This window comes from Dama dama, chromosome 29 (genome assembly GCF_033118175.1).
Source record: "Dama dama isolate Ldn47 chromosome 29, ASM3311817v1, whole genome shotgun sequence".
Classification (NCBI taxonomy): Eukaryota; Metazoa; Chordata; class Mammalia; order Artiodactyla; family Cervidae; genus Dama; species Dama dama.
This window is the reverse complement of record NC_083709.1, coordinates 69,449,364-69,467,902: the sequence shown is the minus strand read 5'-3', so window position 1 is coordinate 69,467,902 and position 18,539 is coordinate 69,449,364. Positions and strand designations below refer to the sequence as shown.

General features: G+C 49.5%; 1 protein-coding gene across 1 annotated transcript; it reads right to left on the bottom strand.

The window, feature by feature from the left end:
- Window positions 1-1,960: 1,960 nt before the first annotated feature.
- NANS (N-acetylneuraminate synthase) lies at window positions 1,961-18,367 on the bottom strand. Its single transcript, XM_061132556.1, has 6 exons — window positions 18,123-18,367; window positions 14,560-14,775; window positions 7,500-7,599; window positions 6,364-6,518; window positions 3,897-4,163; window positions 1,961-2,191 (listed from the first exon to the last, which is right to left on the bottom strand). Exons 1-6 carry the CDS (start codon window positions 18,252-18,254, stop codon window positions 1,982-1,984), a joined length of 1,080 nt encoding a protein of 359 aa, XP_060988539.1. The 5' UTR covers window positions 18,255-18,367; the 3' UTR covers window positions 1,961-1,981.
- Between the last annotated feature and the right edge of the window lie 172 nt (window positions 18,368-18,539).

Below are 18,539 nucleotides of genomic sequence, written 5' to 3'. Positions count from 1 at the left end.
ACTATCACCTGGACACCCACAGCCCCTCCCATGCCTCACATCCCACAGTTCGTCCCTCAGTCGCTTCTCAACCTGCAAGACTGATCTAAGAGTGCCACGGCCTCCAGGAGAGCTTCCCTGGCCAATGCCTCCTCTCCTAGGCCCACTCTTCTAGCTCCCATGGCTTGGAAAACATTTCAGCAGTTCACACATGCAGGGCCTGCTTGTGGAGGTACCAGCAGACAGGGACTGTCTGCTGCCACACTGCGCACTCAGCACTGGATCCTCCCTCCTGGCAGGTACTTGGGGACATGCAGATGGGCCAGAGCTGCGCCCAGATGTCCACCCTCCTGACCTCAGGGCCTGGCGCAGCGTGAGGCGGCCGGCCCTCCTGCAGAGAGCGCAGGCAGCCCCATACTTGACCCCTACACGTCACACCCAGGCTGTCACCTCTGCCTGCCAGTGGGAAGCATGTTCTAGGTAACGGCCCTCCTCGCCAGCATGTTCACAGTCCTCGTCCCAAAAGACCTATGCCCTCAGCTGCTCCTCAAAGTGTGAGGCCCCCTGGCTTCCGCCCTCTGAGGTCTACAGAGCAGCCTGGGAGCGACATCCCGGTCTGACAGGGCCTGGAGGCGGCTGACCAGAAACCGTCTCTGCTGGAGCCCAGCTGGGCGCCTCCCCCCTTTCCCTTCAGACCCACATCCTGTTCCCAGGCCCCGGAACACGTCCGTCTGCTGCCGAGCCAAGTCTCTTCTCACTAGGAAGTCTCGGGTATTTAGTTTAATGTCATCTCTAGTCTTTTAGGAAAAAAGGCTATGGAATCAGAAAAATTGATTTTCTGCTCATGATTGTTTATACAGAGAAGTGAAAGGAGTAAACAGCAGCCAGAAATGGATGCGGTCACACTGTAGCTCTCAGCATGTCAATTTTATGGATTCTCGTGTGACCCAAGAGTCCCACCCCACCCCACCCACACATACAAACACAGGTAGGTACCTTTCCAGAAACTGTTTTGGGACCCACAGGAGAGGGAGGCCCTATCTTCACAAGTAAAGAACCTTCAGAAGGCAAATTCACATATTTGAAGAGAGACTCCAAGACACTCTCTGAAACACGAGTCACAGTAACCAGGTCAAATAAATACGAACAAAGACTAAGAATCTGAGAATAATCTCAGTATTGGTTCAAAGAGGAAGATGATACGGAATGCCTGTGAAAGGTTCATGCTGTAGTTCAATAAAGCCCAGCACTGAGGCTACTTTGTTAGCTGGGTGTAATTTCACTGCAGATCATGGAAAGGCTGATTTTAGCATCACCGGCATACGTACAAGTCACCACAAGCTGCAAACACGCCGAGCCCCATCTCCCTCACATGCCTCACTGCACGTGTCACCTAACACTGGTTTACTTCCTGTGCTGCTGGTTAATGAAGCATTCATCCCCATCAGAACGGAAGTCCTGCATCCTCAGGCCACAGAGCAGGGCCTGGCCCGTGGCAAGCCCTCCACACTTGTTGAAAGAAGAAATAAATGCCGTTTCCCTCTCTGCTCATTCCTCTGCCTGTAAGACACTTTGCCCAACACCTTCTTCTCTAATGCCAAGTGATCACTATACAGCTAATTGGATTCAACCCCAGGGCAGGCAGGAGATAAGGGAAGAGAGCCGGAAGGAAGGGACATTTGGGGTCATTAGGGTTGGCTTTGCAGGCCGGAAGAAGGCAGGCTGAAAGGAAGGGCCCATGCAGCCAGCGTTCACCCCTCTGCACTGCAATGGGCAATGATGAGAAGCTTCTGAGCCCACTGCACCTTCTGGGCCAGCCAACCTGAGGCAGAGGCTGCCTATATTTGCCCCTTGTATCTCTCCAATGGGCTTGACCCAGGGCCTGGCCCCGAAATGTCTGCTGTCTGGGGATCCCCAGTGACCAGCAGTCCTGCCCACCTCACGCAAATGCACCTGATGGTACCAGCAAGGCAATTCAGAATTCAGAGAATGGCACTTTATTTTAAGACCTGATTTTTTTCCCATGATTCTCTATCAATTCTTCCATGATGGTGTCGTCTTCTTCCACAGTGACCAGGACCTTCTTGCCCACCAGGCTAAAGATGTCTTCGGGAGGGTAACCTTTGGGCTCCCCCACCTTCACAGTGAGCATGTCCAGTGTCAGAATGCTGCCTTCTGGGATTTTCACTTTGGCCACCACAGACTTGCCCAGCTGTGGATGAAATGTAAGATTCAGTGCCAGCCACACAAGTAACTAGCGCATGGTCTTTGATCCCCAGGGTCCCTGACCAGTGTTCTCATACGAGGTGCCTGGAAAGCAGGGAGTCTGTTTTCCCCTTCGGTGCCTAGAACAATAGCTCACGCACAGCAGGGTCTTGGCCAGTGTGGGGTGGACTCAGACTCAGAGGGGTGGCCTTTACAATCAAGGACTCAGGTTATGTAGCCAAAGAGAGCAAGACCCGAATCCCAGGCACCTGGGGACAAGGCGTGGCTGACAGTCTCTGTAAAACAGGAAATAACAGTGCCTCTATCCCGTGGGACGACTATAAGGATTTGTGATGATGATGCCCGTAATCTACCTGGAACACAGACTTGGTCAGTAAAGATGGTGATTACTTTTGTCATCATCCAGTTCAGTATCACATTTTAAACACAAGGAAACGGAGGTCTACGGAGGGCGGGTAAGCTGGCCAAGGTCGCAAGGAGCCAAGAGGAGAACCTGGGATTCCTGACCCCTGGCCCGCGGCTCAACGGACACAAACCTTACGGCCTCCTCGTTCAGTACAACAGGAATACGGAGGGCTCACGAGACAATCATGGAAGGGGGCCTCTTAGGAAGGGGCAGACAGGATGGGCAACGAGGGGAATGGGGACGTGAAGCTCAGAGCCAGCATCTCTAAGGTCTGGTCTATAAATGCTGTCCCACAAAGTATCTAACTCTGCATCTTCCAGGTGAGGGCCAAGGAACCCATTCTGGAAGGTCTGATAGCCAATGATTGTCAGATGTTGTGTCTTGTGGTGTCTCACTGTCTACCCACGGAGCCAGGATGCTCAGAACCAAATTCAGTGCGCAGCTGCTGAAACTTATTCCAGTTTCTGAGCCAGCTTGCTCCTCTCTTCTCCTATAAGGCAGTTAGTTTCTTTTTACCGTTATTTTAAGTTTCCGGTGTATATACATCTTTGAGAGCAGCAAGTAGGCCCCACTGGAATAAAAGACAACCCTCCCGGAACAGGCCTGGTGTGGGATCTCGGCTTCGGCCCAAACAGCCCGCAGCATCGGAGGAGTGCCTGCTCCCCTCGCAGCCCCGATTCAGAGGCTGAGCCAGGTCTAGGCCCTGGCTTCCAGAACGCCCCACGGCCCCTGTTCCAGGCGGAGTGTGCTGGCCTCCCCCCGTCCACTCCGCCTGAAGGTTAATGCTACACAGCTGGCTCAAAGGGCTCCCAGGGGAATGTATGCATCATCCCCCAGCAAGCCCGTGAGAACCCTTGCCCCAGCTTCCAGTGTCTCCCCGTGCTTCGGGATTCCTCGACTTATCACAGCCCTCCTCCCCCTGCCTCATGGAACCCTCCACCTGAACATGCCTCTAGGATTACCTACAGTGTGGGACCCCAGACTCAACCTCCGCATGCCTCATGAGGCCCCACACACCACCAAGGTCTTGAGCGCTGGGGCCACAGGCTTCAGAGACTTAATGGAAAACCATAATATGATGCCTGGGAACCAGAGGAACAGCTAAAGTTCCTTCAATACATTCCTCCCGCTGCTAACAAGAACTCCAAAAACCTCAGAGGCTCGCAGCAACATCCCTGCATCACCCCACCGTTGTGGGCACAGGCGGGGCTGGTTCCCACGGCCTCTCGGGGAAGCCCCCACAGCTCCTCTCAGCGCTGGCAGCCGGCGGGCCGGCAGAGCCCACCTTCTCATTGCAGGCCATCTCACAGGGGAGCAGCTGCTTGGTCGGGGAGCCCAGCGCCCTCTCCACGAGGCGCACGGACCGCACCAGCTCGGCCAGCTCTCCAGGCTCCAGCGAGGCTGCGTGGTCACTCCCCTTCCAGGTCTTGTCCAAAGTGATGTGACGCTCCAAGACCTTGGCACCCAGAGCCACTGCGGCCACAGATATTGCCGTGCCAGTCTCATGCCCAGAATACCCTATGGGGATGTCAGGAAAGAGCTTCTGGTATTCCTTTAAAATAGAAAAAGGAAAAGAAAGTTAAACAGTGGTGCTTTCCACATACAATCCAGAGTCAGGCTGATGGACCTGAGGCCCCGTTCAGCCACTCACTATCTGTGAGGCTCCAGGAAGTCTCTGAGGCTCTCGGAGCCTCTCCTGGGGATGACGGGAGCCGAGTGGGAGCTGCTGTGAGCGCGCGGAGGGCGCTCAGCACAGTGTGAAGGCTCAAAGCCACTGGCTGCTCTTATCAGGAACACATCGCAAACCACCAGGAATAACACCGGAACTGTACCCGAATGCCTCCACTCACGCAGAAAGCATCTGGCACATTTAATCAGGCTGAGCTGCTGAGAGCAAACGCACTACATGCACAAAGATCAGCGTCAGTGATACAAACAGCCCAATCTCAATCCTTCGGTGGAAGTGTTAAATAATTAATTAATTGGCTATCTATAATTCACTGGATGGAACAAAAGACGTGCTAAGTCGAGGGAGCCTTGTCAGGGAGGGTCACCAGAACGCTTAAGTGCAGCAGAAAGACCCAGATGGGAGTTAATAAAAGGTTAGGGCGGCTGAGGGGCAAAGGCCTCAGGAACCAGGCCCAAGGGTGTGTGATGGGCGAGGAAGGGCAGGCTGCAGGCTGGAGCACCCACGCTGCTGTGATGGACTGGGCTGGGCTGGCAGGGGTGGGCAGCAGGCTGGCAGTTCAGCTCTGGTCATGCCCTGCTCTCAGGAGAAAGGACACGAGCAACCAGGGAGGTGAGGGGGGACGGTGGAAGGGAAACGACTGCGCTTCACAAAGGAAGAAAACCGAGGGAAATATTTGGCATCACACACACACTAAACTGTCAATTACGGTAATCTCTGTGGGATGGGATTATACAGGATGTTCACTTTCTATGTTATATACATCAGGGCTGAGTTTTTTTTCTTAAATCATGTTTTAATTTTAAAAATAATATGATTTAGAGATGAGCTAGGAATGGAGAAAAGACTACAAAACTGGGAGGGACTAAAACTTTAGTTAAAAAGACAGCCGTGTCATTTCAAAAAAAGATTACTTTTTTAAAAGTTAAATATGAAAGACTCTCTAGAAAAATGTATAAAAGCTTACATAATCAGGGGGAGAAAACCTCAGAATGTCAAATACTGTACTGAAAGAATCAGAGAGCTGGTAAATAACAGAACAGGAAAAACCAGAAGTTTCAAGAAGGTCTCCTACAATTCAGTGTGAAGAAAAGTGAATATTTGCACACCAACATTCGTGTCAGCATCATTCACAATAGCCAAAAGGGTGGAACCATCCCAGATGTCCATCAACAGATGAACGGATAAACCATAAGTGGTATACACATACAGTGAAATATTATTCAGCTTTAAAAAGGAATGAGATGCTAATACATGCTAGAACATGGATGAACCTTGAAGACATTATGCGAAGTGAAAGCAGATGGACACAGAAGGACAAATACCGTATGATTCCATTTATTTGAGAAACCTAGAGTAGTCAAGTTCATAGAGACAGAAACTAAAATGACAGCTGCCAGGGGCTGGCAGGGTGGGGGATGGCAGTGTTAGTGAGCATAGAATGTGATGCGACTCTGAGATGGGAAAGAGTTCTTCAGATGGACGAAGCGATGGTAGCATAGCAGTGTGAACGCTCCTAGTGCCCCTGAACTAGACACCAAAAAATCACTAAGATGGCAAATTTTATGTACATCTTACAAAAACAAATCCACCACTCATGAAGAAAAGAGAAAAGCCAGCAATTCGCAGAAAAGGGACCCCAATGGCCAATACACACAGGTAAAGAAAATGTATATGGACAATTACAAAGACTCCACCTTAAAACGACAAAAAAACAAAAAACAAAAAAAAATAAAACCCCGAAAGACTCCACCTTAAATGTTATAATGAGAGACATTAAGATTGGTGTTAAGAAAATTTAAAATCTTTAGAATGTATCTGACTGCTTAACTCCATAGTTGGTTCTAATTTGATTCTGGAACAGCAAGACTATCAAGTGAAAGTGAAAGTCGCTCAGTCATGTCTGACTCTTTGTGACCCCATGGGCTATGCAGTCCGTGGAATTCTCCAGGCCAGAACACTGGAAGGAGGTCCCAGTGACAAAGCATGTCAAGGCTGGTTAGTTTTGGCTGCATCCTTCCCACAGCCAGTGACCCGGGCAGACAGGCGCCCTCCTTACGCTCACCGAGATGACACGCAGGTTGACGTCCTCAGGCTGCAGGGGGTAGGCACTGGTGCACTGCAGGAAGCAGAAGTTGGGGTTGAGGGGCTTCACAATCTGATAGACTTGCTTCATGGTGTCCATGGACTGCATCCCACTAGAGATGACCATCGGGCGGCCTGAAGGACCCAACACCAGTACCATCATCACCTTATTTTCAGGGGTCCTGACTCTCCCTTAAGCACACCCCCGCTGATGCTCTCATCATTCAAACAGCTCTTACACAGTGGGGGAACACAGGTGAGGTTGGTGGGTTTCTGTCCTCAACCACCGGAAACGTAGACTCCCTTTACCCCACAACATTATTGTGCAGCAAAGTGAACCAAATGAAGAGGGATCTGACACTCTTTAGAGAAGGATGAGCATCTCATTGTATTAAGAGGCTGCACTGCGTGGTAGGGTGAGCATGCCCCAGATTCAGGAGGGTGAGGCCCCGAGCTGCCACGTCCTACCTGTGTGGTCTCAGATCCTCGGCTATGAAGTAAGTAGAAAGCATCATCATATGACCTGCTTCAGCCCCAGTACTGACTCAGGCCCACATGAGATCACTCACGTGGAACCACTGTACAAGTTCTGATGTGCAGAGGCTGGATGTTCCAACATACCGAGAGAGTACTTCTCAAAGGCAGAGCTGCCTCTAAGGCGTTTCATTTATCCTGTCATAGCCTTCATTTTATATCAATATTTTATTAGAAATTAAAAATAATTTTCATTTAAAAATTCTTATGGGGACTTCCCTAGTGGTCCAGGGCTTAAGGTTTCACCTTCCTATGCAGGGGGTGTGGGTTCGATCCCTGGTCAAGGAAGTAAGATCCCACATGCCCCATGGCCCAAAAACTGAAACATAAAAAAGAAGCAATACTGCAACAAATTCAATAAAGACTTTTAAAATATGGTCCACATCAAAAAAAAGAAATCTTTAAAAATTCTTATAAAAACTGTATATCTTTCATTTCTCTCAAGTCAGCACATGAAAAAGTGGGAGTATATGCTGACTGGAAAAATCTGTCTTCAGGAGACTCCTTTAGTGGGTTATTACCAATGGTGTAAAAACACAAAAAGTCTAGACTCAGATTGTATGACGAAAATTGAACACTCACCTTTTTTGGCTGTCTTTTCCAGATACGGGAAATTGTTGGTGTCCCCAGATCCAACTTTGAAAAAGGGAACATTCAGTTCATGCAGAAACTCAACTGCCATCTACAAAAGTCAAAGAGGGAGTTCACATTCACCACGTTTCAAAATCACCGTCCTCAAGACAGGCGAGGAGCCACCTACAAATAGAAACACCTTCTCTTCCCCAGCAACTTGAAAGCAGACACAGATCAGTTATCAGTCATTTTATTCAAATTCAAACATTCCTTCACTCATATCCCACCCATCCATCTGTCCAACAAACACTGCACCCTGGCGCACACTTTCTATGAAAATCTGGAAAAGAATCAGACCCCTAGCCAGACCTTCTTTCCCCAGGGGCCTAGGCCCAGTGAACAAACAAGAAGGGTCATGACCTAATCTTGACTCAGACAAGTAGGCACTGAGAAAGGGAGTGTCCCTCAGCAGCCTTATCCTCGCCTCAGGACCCAACGGCCGGGAAAAGAGGCCATTTCAATCCTTGCCAAAAGTAGAAGAAGTGAAGTGTGTCAGGGCTGGGCCATTGATCCACGGCTGGCAGGGCCCATCAAACCCAAGCCCTTTCAGACCTCAAATTATGCTGCCCACAGAAAAAAAAAACCAACCTGACTGTTTGAGGCTACCTCTCTAGGGCCCTTCACCATCCTTATCTGGGCTTCATCAATAACCCTCAGGAAATTGGCAAATGTCAGCAAACACCTGCTGAAAGAATTAGTGGACCACAAGTTTTAAGAGTAAAATCTCAATTACCAAAACCTCCCAAATTACTTTTCATTACTGTTTTTTTTTTAATTGAAGTTGAAAATCAGAAGCAGGGAGAGTCAATGCCTTGGAATATTTCCCAGTGTCTAAGTTCCATCTACCTTAAAATGCTGGCCAAGTCTCAGAAGTAAGTTTGGAAGACTTGATTAGCTAGGTCAGTGCTTCTCACACTTTAACACAGGCACACGAACCTGCCATGGGTCTTGGACAGATGAAATGCAAGTTCTGACTCTACTGATCTAGAGTGGGGCCCAAGAGTCTGCGTTTCTTGTAAGTTCCTCAGTAATACCAGTGTTACTGCTCTGTGAAACAGATTAGCAAGGAGCAAGGTTACTGGCATGGAAGTCCAAAGGGTTCAGGGGTAGTAAGGAACAGTATGAGGTCATTCTGCCAGCAGGTTCTTTGAATCAAACCATTATTGCCTGAGCTTTCTTCCATCTTCCCAGCAGATGATGAGCTACTCTAATCGCTGGCCTCACTCAGAGAATCAGTTTCCTCTAATAAGTAGGGGCTAGAGATGCTGGAGGAGAAGGCAATGGCACCCCACTCCAGTCCTCTTGCCTGGAAAATCCCATGGACAGAGGGGCCTGGTGGGCTGCAGTCCATGGGGTCGCTGAGTCCAACACGACTGAGCAACTTCACTTTCACCTTTCACTTTCATGCATTGGAGAAGGAAATGGCAACTCACTCCAGTGTTCTTGCCTGGAGAATCCCAGGGATGGGGGAGCCTGGTGGGCTGCCGTCTATGGGGTCGCACAGAGTCGGACACGACTGAAGCGACTCAGCAGCAGCAGCAGCGCTGCTGGAGAGACATACGGTGACTAAGCAGCCAGTGAACAGGCCAGGGGCAGACGGCACTCTCCTCTGTCTAGGAGACACCTTCCAGGATGGCTGAAGCGCCACTCACCTCCAAGGCGCTAAGCTGCCGCCACCTCCTCCCCTCTGCTTTATGTCTTGCTTGTCTCTCTCCTCCCTTCCACAGTTTGCTGTCATTCTCTCCTGTGTATGTGTCTCTCACACTATTAACCAGCCCTAAGATGAAACTGAAAAGCATTTGTTTCAAACATATTTACTGAGTAAAGTCTAGTGTCCCCACTCTCCCCACTCTGTCTGGCAGATGAAGAGAGTGTTTTCCATTTTAAGAGGGAAAATCCTACGCAAAATTCCGTCTCTGACGCTCTACTTTGTGAGAGCATGGCTCATGATCGGAGTCCCCGGGGGCGTAAAGAGATGGATGAGCCCAATCAGGAGAGGCGCAGGGCGCGGAGGGGCAAGGAGGGGCCAAATGTAGCAAAAATGCTTTGCAAAAGTTTACCTATGCTGATTGTAAAATCTGCATAAAGTGAAGTCACTCAGTCGTGTCTGACCCTTTGCGACTCCATGGACTGTAGCCTGCCAGGCTCCTCTGTCCATGGGATTTTCCAGGCAAAAATACTGGAGTGGGTTGCCCTTTCCTTCTCCAGGAAAATATGCATGGAGCTCTACAATTTTCAAGCGAGCAAAGGGGTAAATTTCTGTTGGCAGAGAAAGATGCAGCTGGTTTCTTGCAGCCTTCCTAGGGAGCCAGCCCCACCTCGTGGCCACTTAGAAAACTGGCATCTTGGATTAATCTCTTCTGCAAAGGGTGCCAGTTTCAGTAGTTATCTGGAAGTATTACTGGGCCCAGGCCTCGTCAGGCTGGGTCAGCGCCAGTGGCTGCCTTTCTCTCTGTGGACTTCCTGGCTTCCTCTGTCTTTGCTGCTTTCAGTCCCCCTTCCGTCTACGGGATATCGATAAAAGGCAGCCAGGCAGCCTCATAACTTCTCCTCTCCTCTGCCCCATATCACCAGGGCTTTCTGAGCCTGGTCTGAAAGGAACTCCATCGAGTATGACCCTCCCTGGGCATCCAGCTGGGCTAAACACGGAGCAGAGGGTCCTCCCAGCAAACTGGCTCGGGTGCAGCGCTGCATTGCATGGCCTCACCTTGGAGGGGCCTAGTGAATACACTCCTCTGGCTATTTTACTCCTAGTCTTTCCCACACTTAATTCAGCACAGAACTTTTGTTTATTTGGGGAAGGGACTTTGACTCTAAATTAATGAATTAATGAGGAACCCCCTTTGCACAATGTACCCCATGAGAAATATGGGAGCCTGCTGATCTAAGGGGTAACAGAAAAGACAGGAGTGGAGCTGGGGGGTTTTCTACAGCTGCTTCCACTCCCCTGATTTCCGCAGCTATGATGATGAGCCGGGAGAACCGGTGCCGGAGGGCTTGCCCAGGCTGAGGAGAGGATGAGGCGGGGAAGCATGGAGCCAAAAAGGCCCGGCCGGCCCTCAGCCCAGCCAGAGTACACCACAAGGCAGGCAGGGGTGCCCTGGAGCAGGGGTGCTGGAGGAAGGAGGGCGGGCACCGCGGAGGCAGGCACGAGGAGGGGAGGGCGGCTCTGCCGGGACGGGTCCGCCAAGGGCCGCCTCTACGTCATGGCTCCCATCTGCTCTCTCAATAGAACTCTCCATTTCGACCAAAGGCACTCTGCGCATTGCAGTCGAGTTCCACAGGCCTCTGTGCAGCTTCTGACCAGGTGCCCGGGTATTTTCTGGGCCTTCATAAAGTTGCACCATGCCTTAACCTTCCCTCAGCCCGCAAGGAACGCCCCGGGACGGCACTCAGTACACGCCTGCAGTCCATGAGGGGTCGGGGTGGGTAATTCTCAGAACGACTCGCCAGGCAGACACGGAACAAGGGACCAACCCACCTCCGACAGCCGGGTAGACAGGACTTGCTGCTTCAGCGAAAAGGGCCCTGGCAGGGAAAGCAAAGGGCACTCTGGCAAAGGCCCTTAAGCATGCCGCTGCGGGAAGCCCTCGCACAGCGCGGAAGGGCAGCCCCTGCTTTCCGCGACTAGAGAAGGCCCGTCACATCAGCAGAGACCCGGCCCAGCAAAAGTAAACCAACAAACCTAAAACAACAAAGAACACCTTTCTCCTCGCTGCCTGTGCCCTGGTCTGTCGGACACCAGTGGGGAGCGAGCGGCACTCCTAGGACAGGGAAGACTCCCTGCCCCGTTAAGCGTGAAGCAGAGAAAAGGATTCTAAGCACCAACAGCTAGCAGTCACGGGTACACATCTTGCAAGCCCCTGGTCCATCTCGCCAGGCCCTCACTGCAGCTGAGGGGTGGGCATCCTGATCACCTCCCTTTCACGCATGGACACCTGTGACCCAAAGGCTGCATGACCAGCCCGCACTCGCAGCACCTGAGCTCAGAGGGCGGCTGCAGAGCTCAACTTGACACCAAACGGCTTCCTGGGAAAGCAAGAGGCAGGGCCAGTCACCAGCGCCCAGCCTCCTCTCCTTCCCCTGCTGCTCCCGACTCTTAGCCTCAAAGCCACCAGCAGCAGAAGACCTACAGAAGTGACTGCCTGAGCAGCGGCGGCCCAGCCGCAAGCAGAGGCCAGGCTTTCCCTTTGGAGCCCACATCCGGGCGCGCGGGTGTCCGGAAACAGCCTGAACAGGGAAGTCCTCACTCCGGGTCCCAGCCGCCTGAGTGTCCCTGCCAGATTCTGCGCTGACTCGGGACAAGAGAGCGGGGAGAGCCTGTGGATGGCAGCGTCCTCACACGTCAAAGGAAATGGAGGCCTCAGGGTGGGCAGCGACTCGCCAAGCGCACATGGAGATGATCTCAGCGGAGCAGGGCCAGGACCTGGACTTCCTGACCCTCGGCCCGGGCCGCCTCCTCAGCTGTAACTAACGTGGCTGAGCGCTTCACCTTCTGTGGGCGATCACACTTAGTCCTCACCACGGCCCTGCGAGATGAGCCCAGCTGAAGACACAGAAGCACGAAGAAAGTAAACAACCTCCACCCGGACTTCCCAGGAATGAGAGGCAGAAACCTCACCATGGCTGCTGGGACGTAAAATGGTGCAGCCACTTTCAGAAAGTCTGGCAGGTCCTCAAAAAAGTTAAACACTGAGTTACCATAAATATATATATATACCCAAAGGACCACATACTGTCTGATTCTTTTTATATACAGTGTCCAGAAAAGGCAAATCTATAGAGACAGACAGCAGATTAGAAGTTGCCTAGGGCTGGGAGCGGAGAAGGCAATGGCACCCCACTCCAGTACTGTTGCCTGGAGAATCCCATGGACGGAGGAGCCTGGTGGGCTGCAGTCCATGGGGTCGCTAAGAGTCGGACACGACTGAGCGACTTCACTTTCACTTTTCACTTTCGTGCATTGGAGAAGGAAATGGCAACCCACTCCAGTGTTCTTGCCTGGAGAATCCCAGGGACGGGGGAGCCTGGTGGGCTGCCGTCTATGGGGTCACACAGAGTCGGACACGACTGACGTGACTTAGCAGCAGCGGGGCTGGGAGAATTGAAGGAATTGAGGAATGACAGCTAACAGGTATAGGGCTTCCTTTTGGGTGATAAAAATGTTCTAAAATTAATTGAGTGTATGATGTGTCAATAAAGCTGTTATTAAAAAACCTATCCCTGGGAATTCCCTGGTAGTCTAGTGATTAGAATTTGGCACTTTCACTGCCCTGGCCCAGGTTCAGTCCCTGGTTGGAAATGAGGTCCTGCAAGCCACATGACGAGGCTAAAAAAAAAAAAAAGAAAAAAATCTGTCCCCTTGTCCTGGGGGCAAGGTGGGTCCAAGACTCTCTAGCCACCAACATGGAGGGCGGTGAAGAACAGGGAGAAGCCCAAAGGCTCTGCTGAGCTCTGGGAAGCTGCACATGCCTGGACCAGCACCCAGGTGGCCGCTGGGGGATCCCAGAAAGGTGTCAGATCTGCCCTCAAGACCCATTTCCCAACTGTGCGACATCACATAGACGTTCTAGCCCCTGGAGCCTCCGTTTCTTTATCTGTAAAATGGGACATAGTAGGGATAAGATATGCTACTGTAAGTGAAGATGCTTCATCAACTATAACATCGAATTCAGATGTAGGAAATTATGATTATTAGATGAATCACTAGATCTGAAGAATGTCATGCTTATGAATGCTGTCAATTAAAGAATGAATCTGGGCTACAGAACTGATGCCTGAACTTGTCAAGTTTCCCAGACGTCTAGGTGCTCTGCTTCCCCTCCTTTTTTACTCTACTAATGGTCTAGACTAGAGTGACGCTTCTTTTGACTTAACTTACGGACACAGCTTAGGGTTGGGGCAGTAACACAAGAGGTCAGAGGCCTACAGAAGGAACTGGAGTCTCTTCAAATAACCTAGCTGACTAAAAGAATCACAAGCCGAGAGCCTTAAAAATGTTAAGTTTCGTCTACTGATCCGTTTCTGCAAAGTTATCCTAAGGAAACAACTCAAAACACAGAAAGATGGTCATCTCAGCGTCATTTAAAAGCACAAAAAGCTGAAAGTAACCTCATGTTCAAACATAAAGAAATAGTCACATACATTATAAATTCTCAAAAGAAATACTATACCACCATTAATAACTTTCAGCAAAAGATATGGAGAATTACATGTCAATTATAGCTCAATAAAGCTGAGAAAGAAAACCAGGATATGGGTAAAAGCTGTGGTATAATATTAACCGGAAAAAGCAAACACAGAACTAAACATTCACAAATATAGCAACCAGGTAATAAAATATGCATATAAAACAAGTTCAGGAGGAAATATGTACAGAGAGCTGCCGTGTAGAGATTATGAGTCAGTTTTTCTCTTTTTCCTGTTTTCTAAACTTTCTGTGACATTATTCATATAACTAAATTTTTTTATATTTGAAAAAAGAGCTCACGAAGGAGTCTTGAGGCAGGTCACAGAGCAGACGGAACCTGAGACCTGGCACCAGCTAGACTCTTCCAGGATGTGGGCATGGCCATCCGGGGAGCCACTCCCTTCTGGGAGATGCAGCGTCGCCCCACCCAGATCACCCACAGCCACTTGGCAACAGGAGGACTCCTGCTAGGACTGCAGTTTCCTGATTCTGAGTCTAGGCCACTTTCCACTGGCAGCAAACTGGCCCAGTGGGGTCTCCAAGGGGCTTCAGGGACTCTGGCTTTCCAGGGTGGTTGCCCCCTACTCCCAGAGACAGCCTGTTTTGAAAACCATAGTTCTCTTTCCTCCAAATCTCACTGGGCCTCCAATCCCCCCGGCCTCCTGTTTAGTTGGACATTTACCTGGTCAACGTTATGGGAAGCTCTAGCTCAGAAAACACGAAACAGTCTAAAGTGAGCAAGGCCTGGAGCTGGCTTGAAGTCAAAGACACCAGGCCACCTGTTGTCCCCTAGGTCTGCTAAAATGGCAGAGGGCTCACCTCATCCATGCCAGAGGCAGTGAAGAAGATGCCAACCTCCTCGGCATATTTCTGCAGCTCTTTGTACTGGGCATGGCTGAACTCCAGATGGCGTTTGTGCTCCCCGTATGTCTTCCCCCAGGAATGCTTCGAGGTGTACGGCCTCTCCAAGGCTTTCCGATTGAACTTATACTCCAGCTCACTCTTCTGGAACTTGGCGCAATCGGCCCCACACTCCTGCAACACATGTTAGGGTTCCTTTAATTTTCGGTCAAGGGCTCTCAGAGAGAAGAGAAATGTTGGGGCAACTGCTATTAAACCATTATCTTTATAAACAACATCAAGGAGACTTCCCTGCTGGTCCAGTGGCTAAGACTCCATGCTCCAGATGCAGGGAGCCAGGGTTCAATCCCCAGTCAGGGAACTAGATCCCACCTACCACAACTAAAGATTCCACATACCTCAAAACTAAAAGATCCTGCATGCCGCAACTAAGACCACTCATTCTCTCACTCAGGCTCAGGAACTAAGACTTGATGCAGCCAAACAAATGAGTAAATGAACAAAAATTTAACAAACAAACAAATGCCAACATTGAATGACAGAGTTCTTAAGAACTCCAAAAAAACAGAAACAAGAGAAGTAAGGAAGTCTCAAAAGAAGAAAAGGCTGGGGATAGGGCTTCCCCTCTGTTTTTCCCTCTTAAGTTGTAAAAAAAAGAAAAAAAAGTGGGGGGGGGGGAACTTTACATTATAATATTAAAAATAATTAATCAAACAATCAAGATTTTAAGTTGTATAACTCAGCAGAGGATATGAGCACTGGACCAGAATTTAGGGGGAAAAGAATCTGCCTTAACTCTGACCCTCCTGGATAAGTCACTCCCTGTCTCTGGCCTCAGTTTCTCTATCTGTACAAATGGCCATGTGGGACAGCTCCAAGGTCTATAACTTGAGGACTCCCTGATGGGGGTGGCTGTTAGCTGTTTTGCACATGTGGTTTCTGTATGGCATCTTGTTTGAACAAGAGGTTCTGGGGCAACGGCAAGCAAAAAATATTTAGAAATGCCCCGGCTTTACCGAACAGAAGCTATAATATAAAAGCTGGATTGTCTGACTATAAAAGCTATAATTTTATTGCCAGTCAGCCTCCAAGTTCTCAAAATTGTTTTTTTAAAACCACTCAGTAGAAAGATTCAGGAAAACTCTCTCAAGTCTCAGCTCACGGACACTGCTGGAGACACACAGGTCTTCATGTTGCTGGCAACCTGGGCTCCAGAAATGTCTGTGCTGAGAGCATCACTTTCACTTGGCAAAGTCACAAAACGGCGTGGTCAGAACTTAATTCTAGAAAGAAGTTCAAAGAACATTAGACCTGAAAGTGACCTTGGACGACAGAGTCCTCATTGTCTGGATACAGATCCCAAGGCCTACAGGGACCTGACCAAAACTGTGCAGAGACTCTCTGGCAGAGGTGGCTGCCAGAGGGCTTTCCTGGAGGCTGCACGACATGGTCTTCAGAGCGCAATGCTCCCCTCCTTTCTTCTCGAGTTGGCCTCAGGCAAGTTACAAAGCTCGTTTCCATCTAGGCAAACCCTCCCTTTATAGGAAGTAGTAAAGTGAAGTAAAACAGCAGAAAGTTCTAATGATAAGAGATCAGGTAAAGTTCTACCACATCCCACATGACAACAATGGTACTGGGAGGACAGAAAGGTTCCCCCCCTTCTTTTCTCCGCTTCTTTCCTAAACGAGATACCCTTCTGTATCTGTTTAATGCTACGGTCAACTCCAGGTTCAGAAAACACAATCACTGTCCCTGTTTTACCCTACTGCCGATGGTTTCTTTGTTCAAGCTTTTATTGCTTCTCTACTGGCAAAAAAGCAAACTACCAAATAAGTCTTAAACACACCCTTTGCATCAAATTTGAAAGTTAGATGGTGCATTTTAAGGCACCTGACCCAGTAAGCATTCAAAAATGTTAACAATTGTTCCTCTTTAAAAGCATATTTTACTTTTTAGATTTTGCCCATAAGTGATAACATACAGTATTTGTTTTTCTCTGATTTATTTCACTAAGCATAATATCCTCCAGGTCCATTCACATCATTGTAAATGACAGAATTTCACTCTTTTTTATGGCTGAATAATATTCCATTGTGCATATGTACTATATCTTTATCCATTCGTTGTTGATGGACACTTAGGTTTCAAACAGACTCACAGATCTAGAGAACAAACAAATGGATACTAGTGGGGAGAAGGAAGGAGTGATGGGCAAGAAAGGGGTGTGGGATTAAGAAGTACCATCTACTATGTATAAAATAAATGAGCAACAAGGATATATACTATACAGCACAGGGAAATATAACTATTATTTTGCAATAACTTTAAATGGAGGAGTATAATCTATAAAAACGTTGAATCACTGTTGCATACCTGAAACTAATATTATTGCAAATCAATTATACTTCAATGAAAAAATAAATAAAATTTTAAAATAAAAGTATTTCTTTTTTTTGGCCACGTGGCACCTAGGATCTTCGTTTTCCAACCAGGGATCAAATTCACATACCCTACAGTAGAAGCAGAGTCTTAACCACTGGGCTGCCAGTGAAGTCCCAAAATAAAGTATCTTTATGATTCTGTTCCATAAAAGCAGAGTTAGTCCTCAAAAAGTAAAAGAAAACCTAATCACAAATGACAGAACAGCACTGGCTGAAGGGAAGTGAAAGGAAAAAAAAGATTTCGTGAACTACCTCTAAACCAAGGACTCATAGTGCAGATCTTATGCTGGGAACTGGGTTCACAATGTAGAATGTGACAGGTCCCCCCTCCAGAGCATTCACAGTCTAACAGAGTGAGTTTAAACAGACAGTGACAATGCAATGCCATGGGAAAAATTACAGGAACCCAACTCTGGTTGGAGTTGGAGTTGGAGAAAGCATCCAAGAGAAGAGGGAGCATGAGCATTCATTAACATCATATCACTAACAGCTAACGTGTATTGAGTCCTATTTGCCAAGTACTGTACTAAGAGCTTTACATCTTATCTTTATTTTATTCTCAAAATTCTATGAAGTAATTACAAGGAATGGCATATGAGAGAGACAGCAGCAACTTTCAGGAACTTCCCGGAAGTAATTCACTGTCGCAGAAAATGTCAGAGATTTAAAAAATGATAGGCTGGAAGAGGTCAGGTCATTAAGGTCTTGAAGACTTTATTAAAGGGTTTCGACTCTACAGTGGCAGTGCATAGCCACTGAAGGCTCATCAAGTTTGTGTTTCAGAAAGATCATTCTGCCACCAGCAAGGGGCGAGAGAGGTCGGGTTAGGGGGCAACTGTAGTGATGCAAAGAAATCAGGAGGGTGGGAAAGGGATGCAGAACAGGATTCGAAACATTTGGAACTGGACCTGGAGAGCTGGACGCCAGGCCGGACGCAGGGCACCGAGAGGCAGAGCGAGGATGATTCGGGCTCTGCGCAGCCCCGCCCCACCCCTGCACAGGCCGCTCTTCCTCCAGGCCCTTCCCTACCCCGCCCCCGCCCCCGGGCTAGTGCCCGAGTTGTCTAGACTGTCCCCTCACCTTAGCCATGCGGATCATGCGCTTGGCCACGTCCAGATCGCCCTGGTGGTTCTGGCCGATCTCGGCAATGATAAAACATGGGTGCTGCCCGCCCACCCAGCGCCCAGGACACAGCTCCAGCTCCAGCGGCATGGTGGCGGCTCACGCTTCCCTGCTGCACCACCAACGAGGGTCCCGCCGCCTCGGTGGGTTAGGTCCGCAGCCCAGGTGGACCCACACGCCGGCCCCGCCACGTCAGTCCTGGTCGCCGGGCAGCCAATCCCCAAGCACGGCCTCACTCCCGACAGCCAATCAGATTAGGGGGCGGAGCCACCCTCTAGGAGCGCTGTGCGGCGGAAGAAGGAAGTCCGGCAGCCTTCTCTGGAGCTTGGAATGTGGCTCGCGGCAGCGAGCTTAACCTCCGACGGTCGTAGGCTG

Bases quoted from the DNA above. Each gene is read 5' to 3' on its own strand.
- NANS (XM_061132556.1), bottom strand. From the start codon at position 18,254: ATGCCGCTGGAGCTGGAGCTGTGTCCTGGGCGCTGGGTGGGCGGGCAG. The intron at 14,776-18,122 runs GTGAGGGGACAG...CATGTGTTGCAG, and splicing joins GCATGATCCGCATGGCTAAG to GAGTGTGGGGCCGATTGCGC. The intron at 4,164-6,363 runs GTGAGCGTAAGG...TCTATTTTAAAG, and splicing joins TCAACCTGCGTGTCATCTCG to GAATACCAGAAGCTCTTTCC.